Source organism: Lepidochelys kempii, chromosome 10, assembly GCF_965140265.1.
Source record: "Lepidochelys kempii isolate rLepKem1 chromosome 10, rLepKem1.hap2, whole genome shotgun sequence".
In the NCBI taxonomy this organism is placed as follows: Eukaryota; Metazoa; Chordata; order Testudines; family Cheloniidae; genus Lepidochelys; species Lepidochelys kempii.
This window is the reverse complement of record NC_133265.1, coordinates 32,932,685-32,949,845: the sequence shown is the minus strand read 5'-3', so window position 1 is coordinate 32,949,845 and position 17,161 is coordinate 32,932,685. Positions and strand designations below refer to the sequence as shown.

Genomic DNA, 17,161 nt, shown 5'->3' with positions numbered 1-17,161 from the left:
GGATGCTGCCCCTGATGCCTGTGGCAGGTCCTGCCATAGCGAGGAGCGGGGTAGCTTTCCCAGCACGCTTTGCTTAGACACCAGCAGTCACTCAGACTAAGGAAAGCTTGGGGAGTTCTTAGCGGCACGGCCTCCGGATGGCTCCTCTCCTGCCACCTGTCTGACGTGTATGGAGCCTCTCTGTCTCTGGGCCACACAACTCTGGATTCCTCAGACATGGCTGCAGCAAAGCCCTTGGGAAATGTAGCTTTCAGTTACCTCAGCAGCCTGAGGGCTAGTTGCTTTCCTGCTCCCCTTTGGTGCAATTCCCCGCACATAGCACCTCACCCTCAAAGAGAAGCACCTCTTATGCCAGCAAAACCACCCCCCCACATGCAGCCACCTCTGGGGCAGAACGCAGCCACAGTATAACATTAGCGCAAGCCCACACAGGCAGCAAGGAGAAAGGGCACTCCAGCCAAGCTGCAGGGGTGATTTATGGAGGCAGTAGATGTCACCTCATCCCAACTCTCCTGGGTCTCCCTGTCAGGGGGGAGGAGAATCTCTTGCTCACCCCTGGTGAGGAGTTCAGCAGCCCCCGATTACCTCTGGGGACCCAGGGCTTCCCAGCCCGTCAAGCTTCCCCTCTCAGGTCTCTAGCCAATACAGTTGTGAGGCCAGGGTGAACGCTGCCCCATAGCCCAGCCCTGGGGCGAGTGGGGGAGGGCAGGGAGGAGGAAGCCCCACTCCCCTCCCACATCACTGCATCATAAAACAGAATCCCTTCCCTCATGAGCCCTGTCTGCGTGTGACTGCGTGCCTGGGCATGTGCCAGGAGGCGTGAGGTGAGGTCCCTGACCCCGGAAAAGGCATTCCCGCCTCCCCAGGCTGCTGAAAACGAAGCACGGACACTAGGGTTCAAAGCAGAAGAGCGTGTATTGCAAGCAGCCACTGAGGAATGCCCAGGCCTGGTGTCGCCAGAGCGTGTCCAAAGGGCCTTCCCACCGCAGGGAGCAAAGAACAGAGGGTGTCAAAGCAAGCCCAGCCTCCGTGGGGCATACGCTGAGTCATGCAAAGGGCGCTAGCCCCCCACCCCGGCAGCATGAGAGGAGACTGCCCAGCCAGCCTCACCCACACATCTCAATGGGAATCTGATCCCCCAGGCTCTGAGAGGGGGTGCAGGTCCCCGCTCTGGCGAAAGCAGAGAGCTTGGGTCATAGAAAACAAGTGGCTATATTTCTCCAAAGGAGACCCCGTTCCCCGCCCTCTCAGTACAAAGCAAGCTCAGTGCATGGGTTCGAGGCCTGCAGCTGAGCAGAAATGCCTTTTTCCCCTCCTTTTTTCTTTAAAAAACCCCCCATTCGGCAGGGTTGGGGGAGCCGTGTAGGGAGGGGGAGATGTGTATTACCCACAGTCCCGTTCTGCCTGGCAGTGGGACCCCTCCAGGTGCTAGGAGGGAGAAGTGGGTCATGAAGAAGGGATTTACTCCCCCCCCCAGTCACTTGCATGCAAAAATCCAGTGTCCCAACAGGAAAGATGGGAGGGGGGTCCCCTCATTGAGAGATTCCTACAAAGTCAGGCTCCGGGACGCAGAGGCCAGAGATGGCTCCTGCATCCAGCGTGGCCTCCCTGGGTCTTTGGGGAGCTCTGGTCAGCTCTAGGACAAGTAAAAACTACTTCAAACCAAACCCATGCAAGGTGGCTATTTGCTCGCGTGTCTGTCTGTCTCAGTGTGGTTGCCAGTCTCTGAGGCAACAAAGTTCCTCTCCTCCTCGGAAAGGGGGGGGAAATGAAAGCTGGGGCCATAGGGGGGCCCTCCCCACATCGTGTTCCTGCTCCCCTGTGGCCTCATCTCTCGGCCTCCATGGTCACGTTGGCCTTCTGTTCTGACGTGGCTTGTTGGGAGACTGTGGCGGGCCAGCCCGATGGCTGCGAGGGCGGGGGTGAAGTCCACATGCTCTGCTGCTGCTGGATGGAGGGGGGAGCCGCAGGCCAGGCTGGGTTGAAGCCCCCGGGCTGGGGGAGCGGTGGGGGTGGGGGAGGAGGGGAGGTTGCCATAGACGCCACAGGGCTGCTGCTGTGGAAGCTCTCGGAGGCCTTGAGGCGGGAGAACATGGTGAGGGCATCGGGGAAGTTGGGGGGCGTGGCGGGCGTGTTGGCAGGAGTGCACATCTGCAGGGGAACAAAGAGACAGAAGCTAGTCAGAGACACAGCCCCTCACCCTCAGGGCCAGAGAGTGCAGTGCGCAGCCAGTTCTGGGGTGGAGAGTGGGCACAGTGTAACAGCATGGAAACACCCCACCAGCCATGAGGGCGAGACCTACGTCCGAGGGAGGCTGCAGGGGCGGTTAGGGAGGCTGACTGCAGGACGCGGTTAATGATCCAAGGGCTCAGGGTCTCCCCCAAAAGTCAGCAGCCCAGGACCCCAAGCACCACACAGGGGCATCAGTTCTAACTCAGCAAGAGTGCCAGCAGCTGGATCGCCAGCGCGGTTCCCTGCCACACCTGGGCCTTTCTTCGGTGGTCTCTACCCAAACACTAGCCAGGCCCAGGCAGGCAGGGCTAGGGGAGAGCTGGTGCAGGCCAAGCAGCTGGAAGAGGGCACCAGGGGTGGAACATTTATCTATCTTTAAGGGCTCGTCTATGCAGTGAAATTCACCAGCATAATGAACCTCCGGTAATTATACCAGGGTAACTCTGGGAGCAACAGTGCCCCCCGGGGACTGCCGCCAGCAGAATTACGGCGGTACCGGTATGCTGGCACATTCCCCATGTAACCCAGCACTGAATCTGTGTGTCAGTTTGATGCCCATGGAAGCCAGGGCCTCGCAGCCCTAGCCAGAGCCGGCCATGGTACACGGTGCTGCTGGGCAAGCTCTGCTAGTGCCCCTCTATCCTAACCCGCAGCCCCCTGCAATTCCAGTCCTGGGCTCCCCCCACGCCCAGACACACACAAAGCTCTGCTGAGGTCCCTCAGGCCTGCTTTGCCTCAGCTGCTGCCCGCTGGAGTCAGCGGCTCTGCACTCTTCTCCCGCTCTACCTTCCCAGCAGCACTGGTCTTTGACAGAACCCGGAGCTGGCGAGGAGCCACCACAAGGTCAGGCGGGTTCCTGTGGCTTCCCCGTCACTGCGTTTGGGAAGACGTGGCCTCCACAACGCACAGCAGTAGCGGGAGGACACTGCAGGCCTCTGCCTCCCCACAGCCGGCACTGGCAGGGACCGTCCAGGGAGCGAGGGCCACTCGCAGAACTCGGAGCTGCTGCCTCCCTGACAAACTTGCCGGGAGCTGTCGTCTTCCCTTGCCACTGGGGCAAGGATGCGACTGATTTGTGTTAGCCCAACCTGGGCCAGAGAGGATCCCAGCATCCAACCCCTGGGCATGACAGGCAGCACCCCACCCCATAACTCTATGGCAAGCTGCAATTAGTAATAGCTATTGCTACCACAGCACCTCCCCTTCCAGGGCTTTAATGGAGTCTGCCAAGGTTGAGATATTCGGGGATCACATCACTCAGCAGTCAAATGCAGGGCGTGTAGCCCCGAGTGGCAAAGCAGCACCTCACCACAGTCTGGGCCGGGAAGTGAAGAGCACCGTACCCAATTGAAACTGCAGGGGGTGGATTTGGGGAGGAATTCAGTCCAAACGCTGACATGAACATTCACATTAACGCTTGCGCCGTCTGTGCAGAGCTTGTGAGCTGTGCTAGGTCCGTACCAAGCATTACACTGTTATTACTTGCGAAAACCGACTCTGAGCCTTACTCCACAAGGGTGCAGGGCAGCCATTTTATGTCTCATCCTAAAGCTCCCTGCAGGACAGCACCCACTAGCACCGCAGTGCACTCAGCACTCCCAGCAGAGAGCGCCCCCTACTGACCCATCCTGCTTGCTGCAGCACTACACCCTGTAATGCCCTGGGGTCCGCACGAGGAAGGGAAAGCGCCCCTAGCTCTGCATTGGGGACAGCATTGACTGCATAAGGAGAGCACTCCCTACTGAGCTCCCACCCTGCCCACCTACAGCACAGAGCCCCCAAGCAGTATGCTAGGCCATGGGGGTCAGCACTGAGAGGGTAGAGCGACCCCTACCGAGCCCCCATCCTGCTCCTTGTAGCACAGCGCCCCCTAGCACTGCACGGGGGCCAGTGCTGACTGAGAACCCCCCAGTACAGTGATTACATTACTCGCCATTCTGACCAGTGCCTGGGGGTGGCCAGGCGAGGCGCAGCAAGGTGCCCTGCACGCTGTGCTCAGGAGGGGCTGAGGCTCTGCTGGATCCTGGCATAGGGGCTCCAGTGGGGGCTGGGGTGGGCGACTGCACCTGCAGCCTCTCCCCCTCCTCAGATGGGGCAGTGCCCACAGCTGCAGCTTCCCTGCAGGTTCGTGCAGGCAGGTAAGCGGCTTGGAGCAGGCGCTCGGTGGGGGTGGGTATTGGAGCCAGCATGTCTGGGTGGCTCTGCCAGGCTGCCAGCTCCTATCAAGGCTGCTCCCTGCAAGAAGCAGTTATTTCAGGCCCCCGAGGACTAATCGTCTTTCAAGAGCTCATGTCAAACATCCCAGACAGGAGCGGTACATGGTACCCTTGAGATCCAGCCCCTTCCTGCACCCTCATCTCTCCAGGGAGAGACCCTTTGGGGGGAGGGGGTGCCCATGAGGGAATATGAATGGCGAAGCTACACTGGGAGGGAGGAAAGGGGAGGGGTAAGTGGGGGCCTCAGCCCCACTGTGGTTTATGACATATGCCAGGGGCCCTTCTGATGCATAGGAACTGGATCCCCAGTCCAGATGCCCTGGCCCCCTGGCGTATGCTCAGCCCCCCGTTACCCAGCTCATAGCAGGATCCCCCTCCCATCTAACCAACTGGGGACACATCACTCAGTTTGGGAAGGATGAGGGAGGGGGAGGTGGCCCCCCTGCCGGAGAGCCCCTGCTCTGGGATGGACTGGATTCCAAAGCCAGGGCTCCCGCTCTCCTGCGAGCTTGTGCCACCCCAAGAACCAGCTGGCCAGGACACCATCTCCACACAGCCAGCCCCTGCCCTGAGCTCACGGTTTGCAGCCCAATGGACTCCAGGGTGTCCAGCCCCATGCAACACTGTCTGTCCCCACCCCCTCGGCTGCCTGCGCTGGAGGCTGTTTGTAGCGTGGCTCTTTCTGGGTGCTTGCTCTGCATGCTCACTGCATGCTCCAAATCCCTGATTGCCCCAGAGAACGGTGGAGTCAAATGAGGACACGGCAGCCAGCAAATCCCAGGGACCCATCTGCACAGGCAGATTACAGGCTGCCCAGGCACGAGAGTTAAAGGGGCAGAGCATGGGGACCCAGGGGCTTCTGTGGGCAAGATATAACAAGGGAAAGTGTTGGGTGGAGAATAAGGGGGGGGTCACAGGCTGTCAAGAAGCAAATTGGCAGAGTGCTGGGCTGCTGGGAAGAGAGATTTAAAGGGAAATAGTGTGTGTGTGTGCGCCTATGACTGTGGTCTACGCCCGTGAGTGCGTGTGTAAGCAGACATTTGTGAGAGCACACATATATTTCTGCATGTCTCTGTGTGTCTGCTACGTTACAAGTGCAGGGCCCTTCTGTTCTCGCCTGTCACACCAAGAGAGCCTAGCTGCAGCTCCCAAGGAGGGGCAGGGTAGGCGTGGAGCAGACTGGTTTGCCATGGACTCAGAGTGGGACCAATGCCAGGGCCCACAAGGTCCTTTTCTAGGCTTCTCATCTCTGAGGGGGTCAGTTCCTCCTCCTGGACTCCATTCAGCCCACCTGCCCCAGGGGCGCTGGTGGGGGTAGGAGCTCCCCCGGAACTGAATGGCCCAACCAAGAAGCCAACCTGGCACTGCTGGGTTGTGCAGGACATGTGGACCCACTGCTGGGCTGCAGGTTAGGCCCAGGAAGCCAGGAGCCCGGCTCAGCAGGACAGGGAGCGTTAACCAGCCACTACCCCTCTGTCTGGGATGCCACTCGCCCACCCCTCACCTCACTCAGCACATGGCAGCCAAGTGCTGCTGGACCTGTGTGGGGGAGGCAGGGGTGGCCCTGCCAGGGCCAGGGGCTCTGGGGGAGGCTGCAAGAGCCCCGCCCACATGCACGCTGCACTGTTGTTCCTCAATCGGCCTCCAGGCAGTGCCCAAGAGCAGCGCAACCTCCCCCTGCCCTGGAGCCCGCTCACTGGGGCTCGGCTCTGCTGTGGCAACCCAGGAGACAGGCCAGGAGCCGCCACACGAGTCGCTGCCCCCATGCCGTTGGCCCAGGAGAGAAGCTGATGATGCTCAGGGCATCAGGGCTCCCCACGCCCACACACATTCCAGCCCTGTCGCCAGAGCCAGCCACCCTCTCTGCACTGCCTGGAGCAGGGCCCACCAGGCAGCGGCTCCCTCGACAGTCTGGGGTGACTGTTTGCGCCCAGGAGGTGAAATGGCCGAGCTGGCTTTGCCATCCCAAATCCCCGGCCCTGCCGCTGGGCTGTTCACCTGAGCCCTCCCGTGGCAGGGCAGATGGGATAGGTGTCATCGGCAGTGCAAAGAGCAGAGCGACGCGGAGCCTTGACCACCTGGCCCCTTCACACCATGGAGGCTGCAGGAGACATGAGAAGGGTCTCCAGGCCAGAGAGCATCACAGCTGCCTCCAGGGAACTGGCAGCTTCTCCAGGCACCGCTGGGAGCTCCTGTAACACTGCAGTTCTGTGCAGCCTTAGTGTCAGGGGTGCAGGCTGCACTGTGGACTCTCCTGGGACCCAAACTTCCCCAGCCAGCAACAGCAAGGGCCTGGCTGGCCGGCAGGTGCAGGGCAATGGGACTAGCATCAGCACACAGCAGGAGGGGCAGGAAATAGCTACATTCCTACTCTGCCTGCTCATTGCAGCACAGGAGCTCATGGGACATTCAGGGCCAGCACAAACAGCAGTGGGCCACCAACACCCACCTGTGGCCAGTGCACTGAACTACGCTGGACTCCATGGATGCATTCACCTCCAGCACCTCCCATAGATGGACTCTTGGGAGAAAGCTTCCCACTGGGCAGAGCAGGGTTCAGTTTCCTGTCAGGCACCTTCCTGGGCTGGGGGACTTGATGGAGCTAGCCAGCTTGCAGCTCTCAGGGAGGCTCTCACAGCTAGAGTCCCAGGAGCGGAAGGGCAGGGTGGTCCAGTAATGGGGATGAAGGGCCAAAGGGAATGAGTCTGGTTCAGCTCCAAGCCACTGGAGCTGAACCAAGCCCTGTTCCCGTCACCCTCTGCCTGCTTCTCCTGCACTCAGAGTACCAAGGATCAGCCTTCCGGATTACCCTGGCTTTGCTCTGAGTGCCCCCCTCTCAGCCCCTCCCTCTATGCCTGCCCCACATCTCTGCTCCCTCCCACCCACCAAGCCTGCCTGCCCCTCCTGCCGCAGTCTCTGCTTTGCATTATCGGACAGGTGCAAATTACAGCTTCTTCCTCCTCTCATTTCCCTATAGAGTGCTCCCCACAGTATAGGGCACACTGCATGCTACTGCACCCTGGCTTGCAGGCCTCATTTACCCTCACCCCAAATAAGGCACACTGCACGCACCAGCCTGGGGCCTTTGGCTCCCCCCATGGATGTTTCCAGAACACAGCCCACCCCCAGCTTCTCTCTCTTGGCAGGAAGCTTCCTGCCTCCCGCCCCGTGGCTTTGCTGTATATTTCTGCCCTCCCTCGTGGAGGAGTGGAACAGAGGCCTGGACATTAGCAACAGCAGCCCAGCTATGCAAGGCCAGCACTGCTGCTGCACCGGCTTAGCAAAGGGAAGGGTCAGGGAAGCACTTACCATTTGATGGTGATGGCTGTAGGGGATGTTTGTTTCTTGGAAAAAAGCACTGAGTGCAGTCTGCAAAAAAGGAAGGAAGAGATTTATCATTTGTCTGGGAACGAGGCACTCTTCCACCCGACTCTCTGGAGCACAAGCCTAGGGCTTGGTCTAGCTCCCTCATGCCCCAGAGTAGGGCTCCACTAGGGCACAGCTCCACTCTCGGCTCAGCATGGGTAGCTCTTGACTGCCAGCGTCCTGTTCTCTGTTGGTGGGTGGGGCTCCTGGAGCAGGCAGTGCAGCAGAGAAGAAGCCCACCTGTGTGCGCGAAAGCAAAATCGCCCCTCCGTTTGCCACCAAACTCTGGATCCTGTGTCACTTCCAGTCCACCTCATGTGATCAGAACCCTGCAACCACTCTGAAATAGCCCCTTTGGGCACTGGCCTCCATGCCATGCGAAAACATGCATGGCCCCCTTGGTCAGCACATGCCATGGCTCCAGAGAAACCCCCCCGAGACCGTCACGTCTTCTTTAAAAAAACAAACAACGCTGCATGCAGAACAGCTCCAAGGGCCTCTGCAGAGCGAACGGTGTTTGTCATTTAGTTTCACAGACAGATGCTACACATATGGACTTACTTCACTCACTGGTGAAATGCAGCCATTTCTGGGGTGGAGCCCAGTACTACATTATGCAGCCGTTTGGCACAGGAAGTGTAGAAGAATACCAAATCCAACTGGGGCTCTAGGGAGAATTTAGGGTAGTGGAATGTAATTACCGAAGCTTGAATTAGACAAGGAGACCAGGGCGAGTACTCCTACGCTCATGGAAAGTGCCACAGGATCTATAATGACCACAAGCAGTTAGGACCTTGCTTTTATGTCTCACCTCCAGCAGCACAGCATCCCCTAACACCAGCCTGAGGCACTGGCATAGAAATCCCCGTTTAACTGACATTCTGAGGAACATCCAAATCATTTGGGAGTTTGAGAGACTCCGGAGAATTAAACAATCAAACAGACCAGAGGGAGTGTTGGATGGAAGGGACTGGACACTCCTCTCCCACTGTGTAAATCTGGAGTAACTCCAGGTAAGTCAGTGGTTCACACTGTATAAGAACGGAGATGAGAGAAGAATCAGGTCTGTGGTGTTTTACTGTATGTCCCCAGTGCAATGTCTTTTCATCATATTGTTAACTGATTTCTATAGAAAGTTTTGCCACCCTCGCAGCATTTTACAGAGTCTCACACAATATCCCTGTAGGAATCAATTCGACCACCCCCCCAAAATGCAGCCACTTCTGGGGTAAACCACGGCAGCTGTTAACAGCTACTCTGCGGAATAGTTCAGGGGAGGAAGTGAAGAGTGTGCCATGCTCAGTTAGCGCAGAGGTGCCAATGTTTGCAATACTGAGGGCCGTGGTGGCATCTGCTTGGCTAGCTGCTTGTGTAAACCACAGGGTGGGGGGTAACAGGTGTGCCTCTCTCTGGGGGTGATATGGGAGGACAGAGGGCGGGTCCCTACCAGACAACAGAATAATATTCAGATGCTGCTCTCTGGCTCCCCCTATAGGCAAAGTGAGAAAGTTGAGGGTCTCTGTACCGCTGGCAGGTATAGTTTTCCTATACCTCTGGGGGTTCAATAGCATGCCCCAAACTGCGCAGTCTGGCCTCGTCCCAGCACAGCCTCGTTCCATGACTAATTGTGCAGGTTCTACATGGGTTTGTACAGCCGATGCTGAGAACACACAGCTGCAATTTCGCTGTCCTGGGACCTCACCTAGCTAGGTTAAAGCTAGTCTGGGTATGGCTACTCAAACTGTAATTATACCGTGATTATAAGGCAGACATCCCTTAAAACAGGGGCTGGAGCCCTGGCAAGAGGAACTGCAGAGGGTAGCTTATCGGTTGAGAGAAGTCACATGAGGTGGGGCGGGTGGCTGAGGTGGGGCTGGGAGCTCAGGTTTTATGGCAGCTGGCTACCAGCCAGTTGGTTGGTCTAGTAGTCATTTAGTTGGCTGGTTATATCCCCATAAATGTGAACAAAACTCAGAGAGGGGAAGGCAATTATTGCTAAAGGAGACCAGGGAGTTTAAGGGTTTTTTGTTTTTTTTTGGTCCCAAACCCTTGAGGGGGATATGGTTTTAGTTAAGGGCAGGCAGCCTCCATTGGCTGAGTTTCTGAGGCCCTACACTCCACTTAATGGCATTTGTCTGTTTGGATGTAAAGTGATAATTTTTAAATGCTAAATGTGATTAACTGCAAAATTCCAGGCAATGTTCTAGACCTCAATGGGCAGAAACCTATTGATCTGGGGGGAAAGTGGCAAACTGGGAGGAGGAAAATAGGGGACATACGGAGCCCTTGGCATTTGGTTGGCAGACCCCTCAGCTGTAATCAGGTCTGAAATTGTCGGTGGATCAAAGAACTGGTGGATGGAGCCATTAAAACCTTCTAGCAAAATAACCCACCTCACCTCTGCCCTTCCTCCCAAGGAGTTTAAAATTCTGACACCCAGGAAGAAAATAAGAATGGAGGGTGGGAAGAATGGTCGGCACAAAGAGTCTCTGGCATGGGGGAAAGGGTCAGTGGAGAGGGGCCCCCAGAGCCTCTGGGGGGGAGAGTGAATGGGGAGGAGCCCCCAGAGCCCCCGGTAGGGCTAAAAGCGGTCATCAGTTAACAATGGCTCTTTGCTCTCCCCGCTGAGCTGTCTCCCAGCAGCAGAGTGGGTGCTCAGCCAGCAGGGGAGTCGGAGGGCAAAGAGAGCGAAGCCGTTCACAGCCTGCCCAAAGCCTGCTCCAGGCTGGGGGTGGGAGGAAAGGACACCAGCTGCCCACCCCTCCCTTCTGTCCAGGGGGACGAAAGGTCCTTTGGAGCAGGAGAGAAAAAGGAGACAGCCCCTGGCATGGGGAGATTGGAGGGCCCAGAGCTCTTAGCATGTGGCAGAGGGGGCAACGGAGTGCCCCTGGAATGAGGGAGGAGATCGGGGTCTGTAGTATGTCCCTGCAATACCTGGGAGGTGGGAGGGTGGCCCACAGGGAGCCCCTGGTGTGTTCAAGGAGCGACACAGAAGCTAGAAGGGAGAGACTCCCCGGTTTCAGTTAATTTAAACAGGACTCCAGGCATTGTTTGATCCTGGTGCCCACTGCTACTAAAGGCACTTGGCAGACTACTAGTCTTCCTGCCTTTCACCAGAGAGGCCCAATAATTGCTCGATAGCTGTGTTCCCCAGCAACAGAATGGGAAGTAGATCAGATCAGCAGTTGGAGGACGAGCACGGGCTGCAGTTTCGGAGTCTGGGGGGAGAAGGGCAGCAGGATGTGGCTGCTGGGCAGGAGTGTGGTTTGCCCTGCCTTACAACAAAAAAGGAATGTAAGTGGGTGAAGTGGATGGCCCAGACATGAATCTAGGCAGGACACAGAAGTGTGTGCACACATGCAAAATGAAGCAACTAATCCTCTTCTCGTTCACTCCGGTTTCACCCTGGTGCAGCACCCCTGACTTCAGTGGTGTCTCTCTTCTTCCCCGCTGCTCCCCCGCATTTATAGCAGCAGAAGGGAATCGAGCCCTAGGAATTATTGCAAGCTCTTATATTTCACAAACAGCCCCATGTGTGCTCTGTAAATATCTCAGTGAAACCCTTTTCATGTCCTTCCACTGGCTGGGTGGAGTTACTGTTCCTGGCCCCCTCAATAACAGCCTAGCCCATGGGGAGAGTCACCCACCAGGAGTGGCTCCCGAACGCTCCCCCTCCCCGAGCCTTGGAAAGTCACCAGTCTAATCCAAGGATGGAACGCCTCCATCAGGAGGAGGGGCACATGGGAACAGCCAATCCCCTGGTGGCACACACCCAATCCCACCCCCTAAACAGTGGCAACAAAGTTGACATCATTGCAACAGCAGCAAACTTTAAAAAAAAAAAAAAAAAAAAAAAAAAAAAAAAAAAAAAGCACAGAGAGAAAAATCTGCCCTGGTTTCCGTATTCAAATGGGAGTGAATTTAGGGCTAGTGAAAGAGCCAGAGACGGAACCCTCAAAATACCCCCAACTCCCTGGAGCCACCCCATTTCCCAGAGACAGAAAATGTTCCTTCAAAATGAATGATTTCCTTCTCAGGCCTTTTTTAATGTGTTGCAGGCTGTGATCCTCTTACATGGATACAAACTAACAGTTTCCCAACCTCCCGCCCCACAAGCGTGTGTTGTCTTTGGTTATGTTTCCCTCCCCATTGATGTCGGATACCTCCTGGGAGCTCCTGGCCTGCTGGATCTGACAGGGCCGTATGGAGACTTGCAGGACATTGAGAGCATCATGTAACACGGCTGGGGCCCGGGCAGTGTTCTGACACCATGGCAGTGCACCGCAACACAGTACTCTTTGCATTGCACAAGGATGTCAATGTGTGGGTTTGTCCCAGAGGATGCATGATCTGAAGGTGCTTCACCTACCAACAGTTACCAATTGACAGGTAGGGCCAGGTTCTGCTCTCACGTACATTGGGATGAATCTGGAACAATTCAATAGACTTGAGTGAGTCTCCTCCTGAAGTACACCGCTATGATTGAGCAGATGGGATCCCTGCGATCTCGGCTTTGCTGACAACAGATTTAGCTTCACTCATTGGTAAATGCTGAATAAATCCCTTCTGGAGACCAGCCTCTGATCAGGCCAAAGTCAACACACATTTTACAGAGTAAATTACCAACAATCCCCAGCTCCAGTGAATCAAGAGCACCCAGCCCCTTGGTTTGTCTGTCAGCTTTTCCCTGAGACTGTCTGGGTTACCAGGTACCAAGGCTCTTATGGGACCGGAATTCTCCTCTGATGTGAATGGACAGATTTGGAAATTCCCAAACAGCCCAGAGAGGCTGGGTGGCAAAATGACAGGAGCCCAGAAATTCACTACTAACCCTTGCAATGCTGAGAAAGAGTGAAGCTCACCCCAAAGGAACTAAAGACAAGTGTGCTTGTCCTCAGAGACAAATGCCTCCTACAGCTCCCCCAAATGCTGATCCCTACCCCCTCCCATCAAGATTACCTTCCAATTCCCCTGCCCCAGAGCACAACAACTTGGCCTCCCCACCCACTGCTGGTTCCTTTCCCCACTGTGCACCCCAACCCTGCTGAAGGAAATGCCCCCTCATTATTATGATGTGCATATTACCACAGGGCCTAGAAACTTAGTCATGGAGTAGGACCACCATTGTGCTAGGCACTGTACAAACACAGACAGCCCTTGCCCCCAGAGAGTTTGCAATGTGTGTTCATGTGATCCTGTGCAACCCCCCTCCCAGTAGCTGGAAACACTTCTCACTCCCCAGATCCACTCCCTCCAGCCCTTAAATGAGCACAGCCCAAGTATCACACGCTTGGAAATAGCACAGCGATCAAAGGTTAAAGCATTACCCTGCTGCATGGAGCAGTCCGGAAGGGCTGTAAATGGGGCAGATTGTATGTATTTAAGGGCTTTGTCTAGATGGAGAAATTTACCAGCATAATTCTACCAGTGTAATGATACCACTCTAGTTAAACTGGTATAACCCCGGATGGAGATCCTTATTTTGGTATCAGAGTGTCCACACAAGGGGTGACACTGGTGTAACTAGACTGGTAGAATTATATTAGTAGAGTTATGCCAATAAACTTCTCCTCTAGACAAGCCCAAAGATGCAGCAGGAACAGCCAACTCCTGTTGCTTTGTCACTCATTTCAGCTTTGTTGTCAGGCAGTTTATTATCTTGAAATGTTAGTTTAAACGGGAATGGACCATCGTGCCCAAAGAGAGTGGGAGCATCAGCTGCCAGTGAAACACTAGTGGCTGGGCCGCGCTCTCTGTCCCTGGGCCACGGTGTGAAGCAGGAGAGGCACATAATAATGCTCATGGGATCATGGGTTACGGAGTTCTGAGTAACAGGAGCAATGTGGTCCCCCATGTGAAAGAGACAGTATGCATCAATACCCGCAGAGCGCGATTCTGCCACCTTTACACTGAGCAATTCCTTGATGCAGGAGTAATGCTTCTGAAACCAAGGAGACCACTCAGTGGACCAGCTCCTCAGCAGGGGTAAATTAGCACAGCTCCACTGAACTCCAGGGAGTCATACACACCGAGGAGCTGGTTCAGCCTGGAGAAGGGCATCCGTGAAAGGGGGTGGAGTAACAATACTCTGCAAACGCAGATCATGGGCTCAGACTGAGAGGGATTTGGAGTACCCGGAAGACAGTACTCCTAGAGCAGAGCTCTGAGAAGGGGGCATGCTCAGCAGCCATTTTGCAAAGGGAATTATCTGAGCATTTTGCACCAAAAGTGACTGGTAACTTGTCCCATTGGGTTGTTTACAGCTGAGCTTCCTCTGAGTCATGCAAGTGCCAAACCAGCATGGGAGACCCACGGCCAGCACACTGCTGTTTGCACTTGTGCAACTTGCCAAATAGTGGCAAATTTCTGGAAAATGTAATTGAAACAATAACTTTCTGTCGCAAGTTCCTACTCCCGGTGCTTCACATGTAAAAGGTGGCAGGGTCTGATCCTTCTCTCACACCTGTCTTACAATGTCCAGTAGAGCTCCTCTTCATTTACACTGGTGAACAGAAACTAGGTCATACTACACATGTAAATGTGTCCAATATTTCCTTTTGCAAAATCTGAAAATATACAGATGGGCTTGCCTTGTGGGTGCCTCTCTCGGTGTGCATAGTCAGTGCACAGAGAGAGCATGAGATATTCATCTGTTTGGATTTGTACACGCACACACACGACAGACAGTCTGATTTTGACCATCAGCCTCTGATTTTGCACCCAGAAAACCTATGAATACAGTATCTAGCTGTCTAAACTACCTGATCAAACCAGAAGCACAGGGAGTCAAGTGACTCCATGCTATAAAATGCACCCAGAATTGTTTCTTTTATAGTGCATATAGAACAAGGGATGCCCCAGCCATGCTAATGTGTGCAGTAGAAACCTCTTGCTCTCTACACTGACTCAAACCTCCTTCTGTGTCACAGAACAGACACGCTAATTACAACAGTGCCATTAGTGACAAAACCGTCACACTGAGCTGCAAAGAGCTGCTGGTGCTGCATGGAAAACATCTTGTTTGTAGCAGGCAGGGCTGTGTCCATCCCCTGAGCACGCACACACTCCCATTCTTTACCACCAGGGAGCTTTCTGGGACTACTGCGCTCGCACAGTCCGCCTGCATGTTCCCCACCTGAAGCTGCAATCCCGAGAGTGACATCACAGTCACTTCCCCAGCAATCACTGTCGATGTCACAGAGGATCCTGACTCCAGGCCAAAGGAATAAGCAGTTGGAGCCAATGAAGTTTTAACCAGCAAAACCTCTTCTCCTGGTGCTGCCTTAGGAATCAAACCCCAGGGGACAGGAACATAGGAAAGGCCAGACCGGGGCTCTTCAACCCACAGCCACTAAGGGGCATCATTCTGCCTGCAGGGAACAGGGGGAGGTGTTGCGGGAGTGCACATAAGGTCAGTTATTGCTATGTTCCCCCCAAGCGCCAAGTACAGGTGAGCTCAGAAAGACTGCCCTAGCAGTGCCAGAGCTCGCCCCAACACTTCTACCTCCTTTTAAAAGCAAATCCACTCCTGAGTGGGGCCCAGAAAGGGGTGGGTGGCCCCTGTGGATCTGCTATAGCCAGCCTCGGGAAACCCTGACCATCTGGGAGCAATGAAACACAGTCCCACTTTAATAACACAGGCAGAAGACAAGCACACCCCATACACAGACATACACCCCTGCTATATAGTACTCACACACTAGACATATATACACTCGTACACACACATCTAATACAAACAGGGCTGTACACATATACCCCATCCACGTACACATACACAATTCACACCAACATTAAAACAGCGCCGCAGTGACAGTACTGATGGCGGTCTTCTTTCCCAAGAATGGTCAGAGACAGAAAAGCCACCCCTGGCCTAGGGAGGCTGACCTGTATGGGCCTGACAAACAGCAGTACCATGACAGCATGGAGCGTTCCCCAGAAGCGGGTGTGCTGAACACACACACACGGCACACACGAATGTCTGTCAGGGCAGCGCAGAGATGCTGGCACAGGCGGTCGTATCCCAAACAACTCCCGGTCCCACCGCCCACTCCCTGAACTGTGGCAGTAGCCCCAGCTGTGGCACCTTCCAATCCGCCAGACCCTGGGGCACCCGCAGCAATTGGCGGCAGCTACGGCACGTTGGAGGTGCCCGGGATTAGCCTTCTGAGGGGCAGGATGGGGGCATATAGCACTGGGGCCTCTCAGGCTCCCCTCTCCCCACATTCACTCCATGGCAGCCCACTGGGGGCCGCTGTGAGTGCCCTGGGGCTTGCTCTGGACACAGCAGCCAGGTGGGCAGATCAGATGGCTTGGCTCACACCCTGGGCACAAGGCTTGCTCCGGACTGGCCCCCCAGCCCAGCACTGGGGCTCCTCTCCGCAGCGGCACTGCCCACGCCCTGGAGCCCCACGCCCGGGAGCTCCTGCCTCCACCGCCCCCTCAGGCTCAAGCCCCCGGCCCGCCCGAGGTGCCAGGCTGAGGCGCCAGAGGCACCGACCGGGGCTGGCCGCGCTGAGCTCCCCCCGCGGCGCGGGCTGTAGCACAGCGCCAGGAAACCCCTCCTGCCCCACCCGCGCCCTCCAGCTCGGCGGGGGTCTGCTCGCCAGCTGCCCCACGGCCGCCCCAGCCCTTCCGCGGCGCCCCAGGCTGCAGGGCCAGGCCAGCCGTGACCTCGCCGGTGCTGCAAATGGGCAGCGATCGCGGCCCCCCCGGCAGGGCGCCCCCGCCCAGCCAGCTCTGCCTCGCCCTGGGGGCTCACCTCGAACTGCCAATGCGCCGCCTGCAGCAGCTGCTTCGCCTGGTCGGCGGCGCAGCCCGCGGTCAGCACGAACTGGTTAATCATGACCTGGTGCTTCAGCTCGTCCATGTTCACCGACATGCCGCCTGCCGTGCCCTGGGGTCCCTGGGTCTGCGCCGCTCACAGCGCAGCCACCATTACAGAGCCGGCTCCTGCTAATACAAATATTTACTGGAGGCAGGGGACTGACTCACCCAGCCTGGCCTCCCTGACGGCACAGCCAGGGCGGGGCCGGGCGGGCAGGCTGGGAGCTGTAGTCCAGAGGCTGGGCTGGCTAGCTGCGGTGCCAGGCGGGTGGGGTAACAGCTGGCATTGAACCAGCCTCTGTTGGTGAGAGAGACAAGCTTTGGAGCGGACCCACCCCTGCACACAGGCAGGCTGGCAGAGCAAGTCCCCTCTGCGCGCCACAGAGCAACGGGTCCTTTGCAGGACTTGACCCCATGCACCGCTGCCATGGGCTCATGCGCTGGCCGGGCCTAGGCAAGGCTAGCGTGGGCTGCGTCAAGGCCGCAGTTGTTCGCGTTGGCCAAGGAGGTGGGACAACCCC

At 56.3% G+C, this 17,161-nt stretch overlaps 1 protein-coding gene across 1 annotated transcript; it reads right to left on the bottom strand.

Moving 5' to 3' along the window:
* Positions 1 to 896: 896 nt before the first annotated feature.
* Positions 897 to 16,834, bottom strand: UBALD1 (UBA like domain containing 1). Its single transcript, XM_073362750.1, has 3 exons — positions 16,576 to 16,834; positions 7,758 to 7,817; positions 897 to 2,151 (listed from the first exon to the last, which is right to left on the bottom strand). The coding sequence occupies exons 1-3, from the start codon at positions 16,693 to 16,695 to the stop codon at positions 1,828 to 1,830; spliced, it is 504 nt and encodes a 167-aa protein (XP_073218851.1). The 5' UTR covers positions 16,696 to 16,834; the 3' UTR covers positions 897 to 1,827.
* Between the last annotated feature and the right edge of the window lie 327 nt (positions 16,835 to 17,161).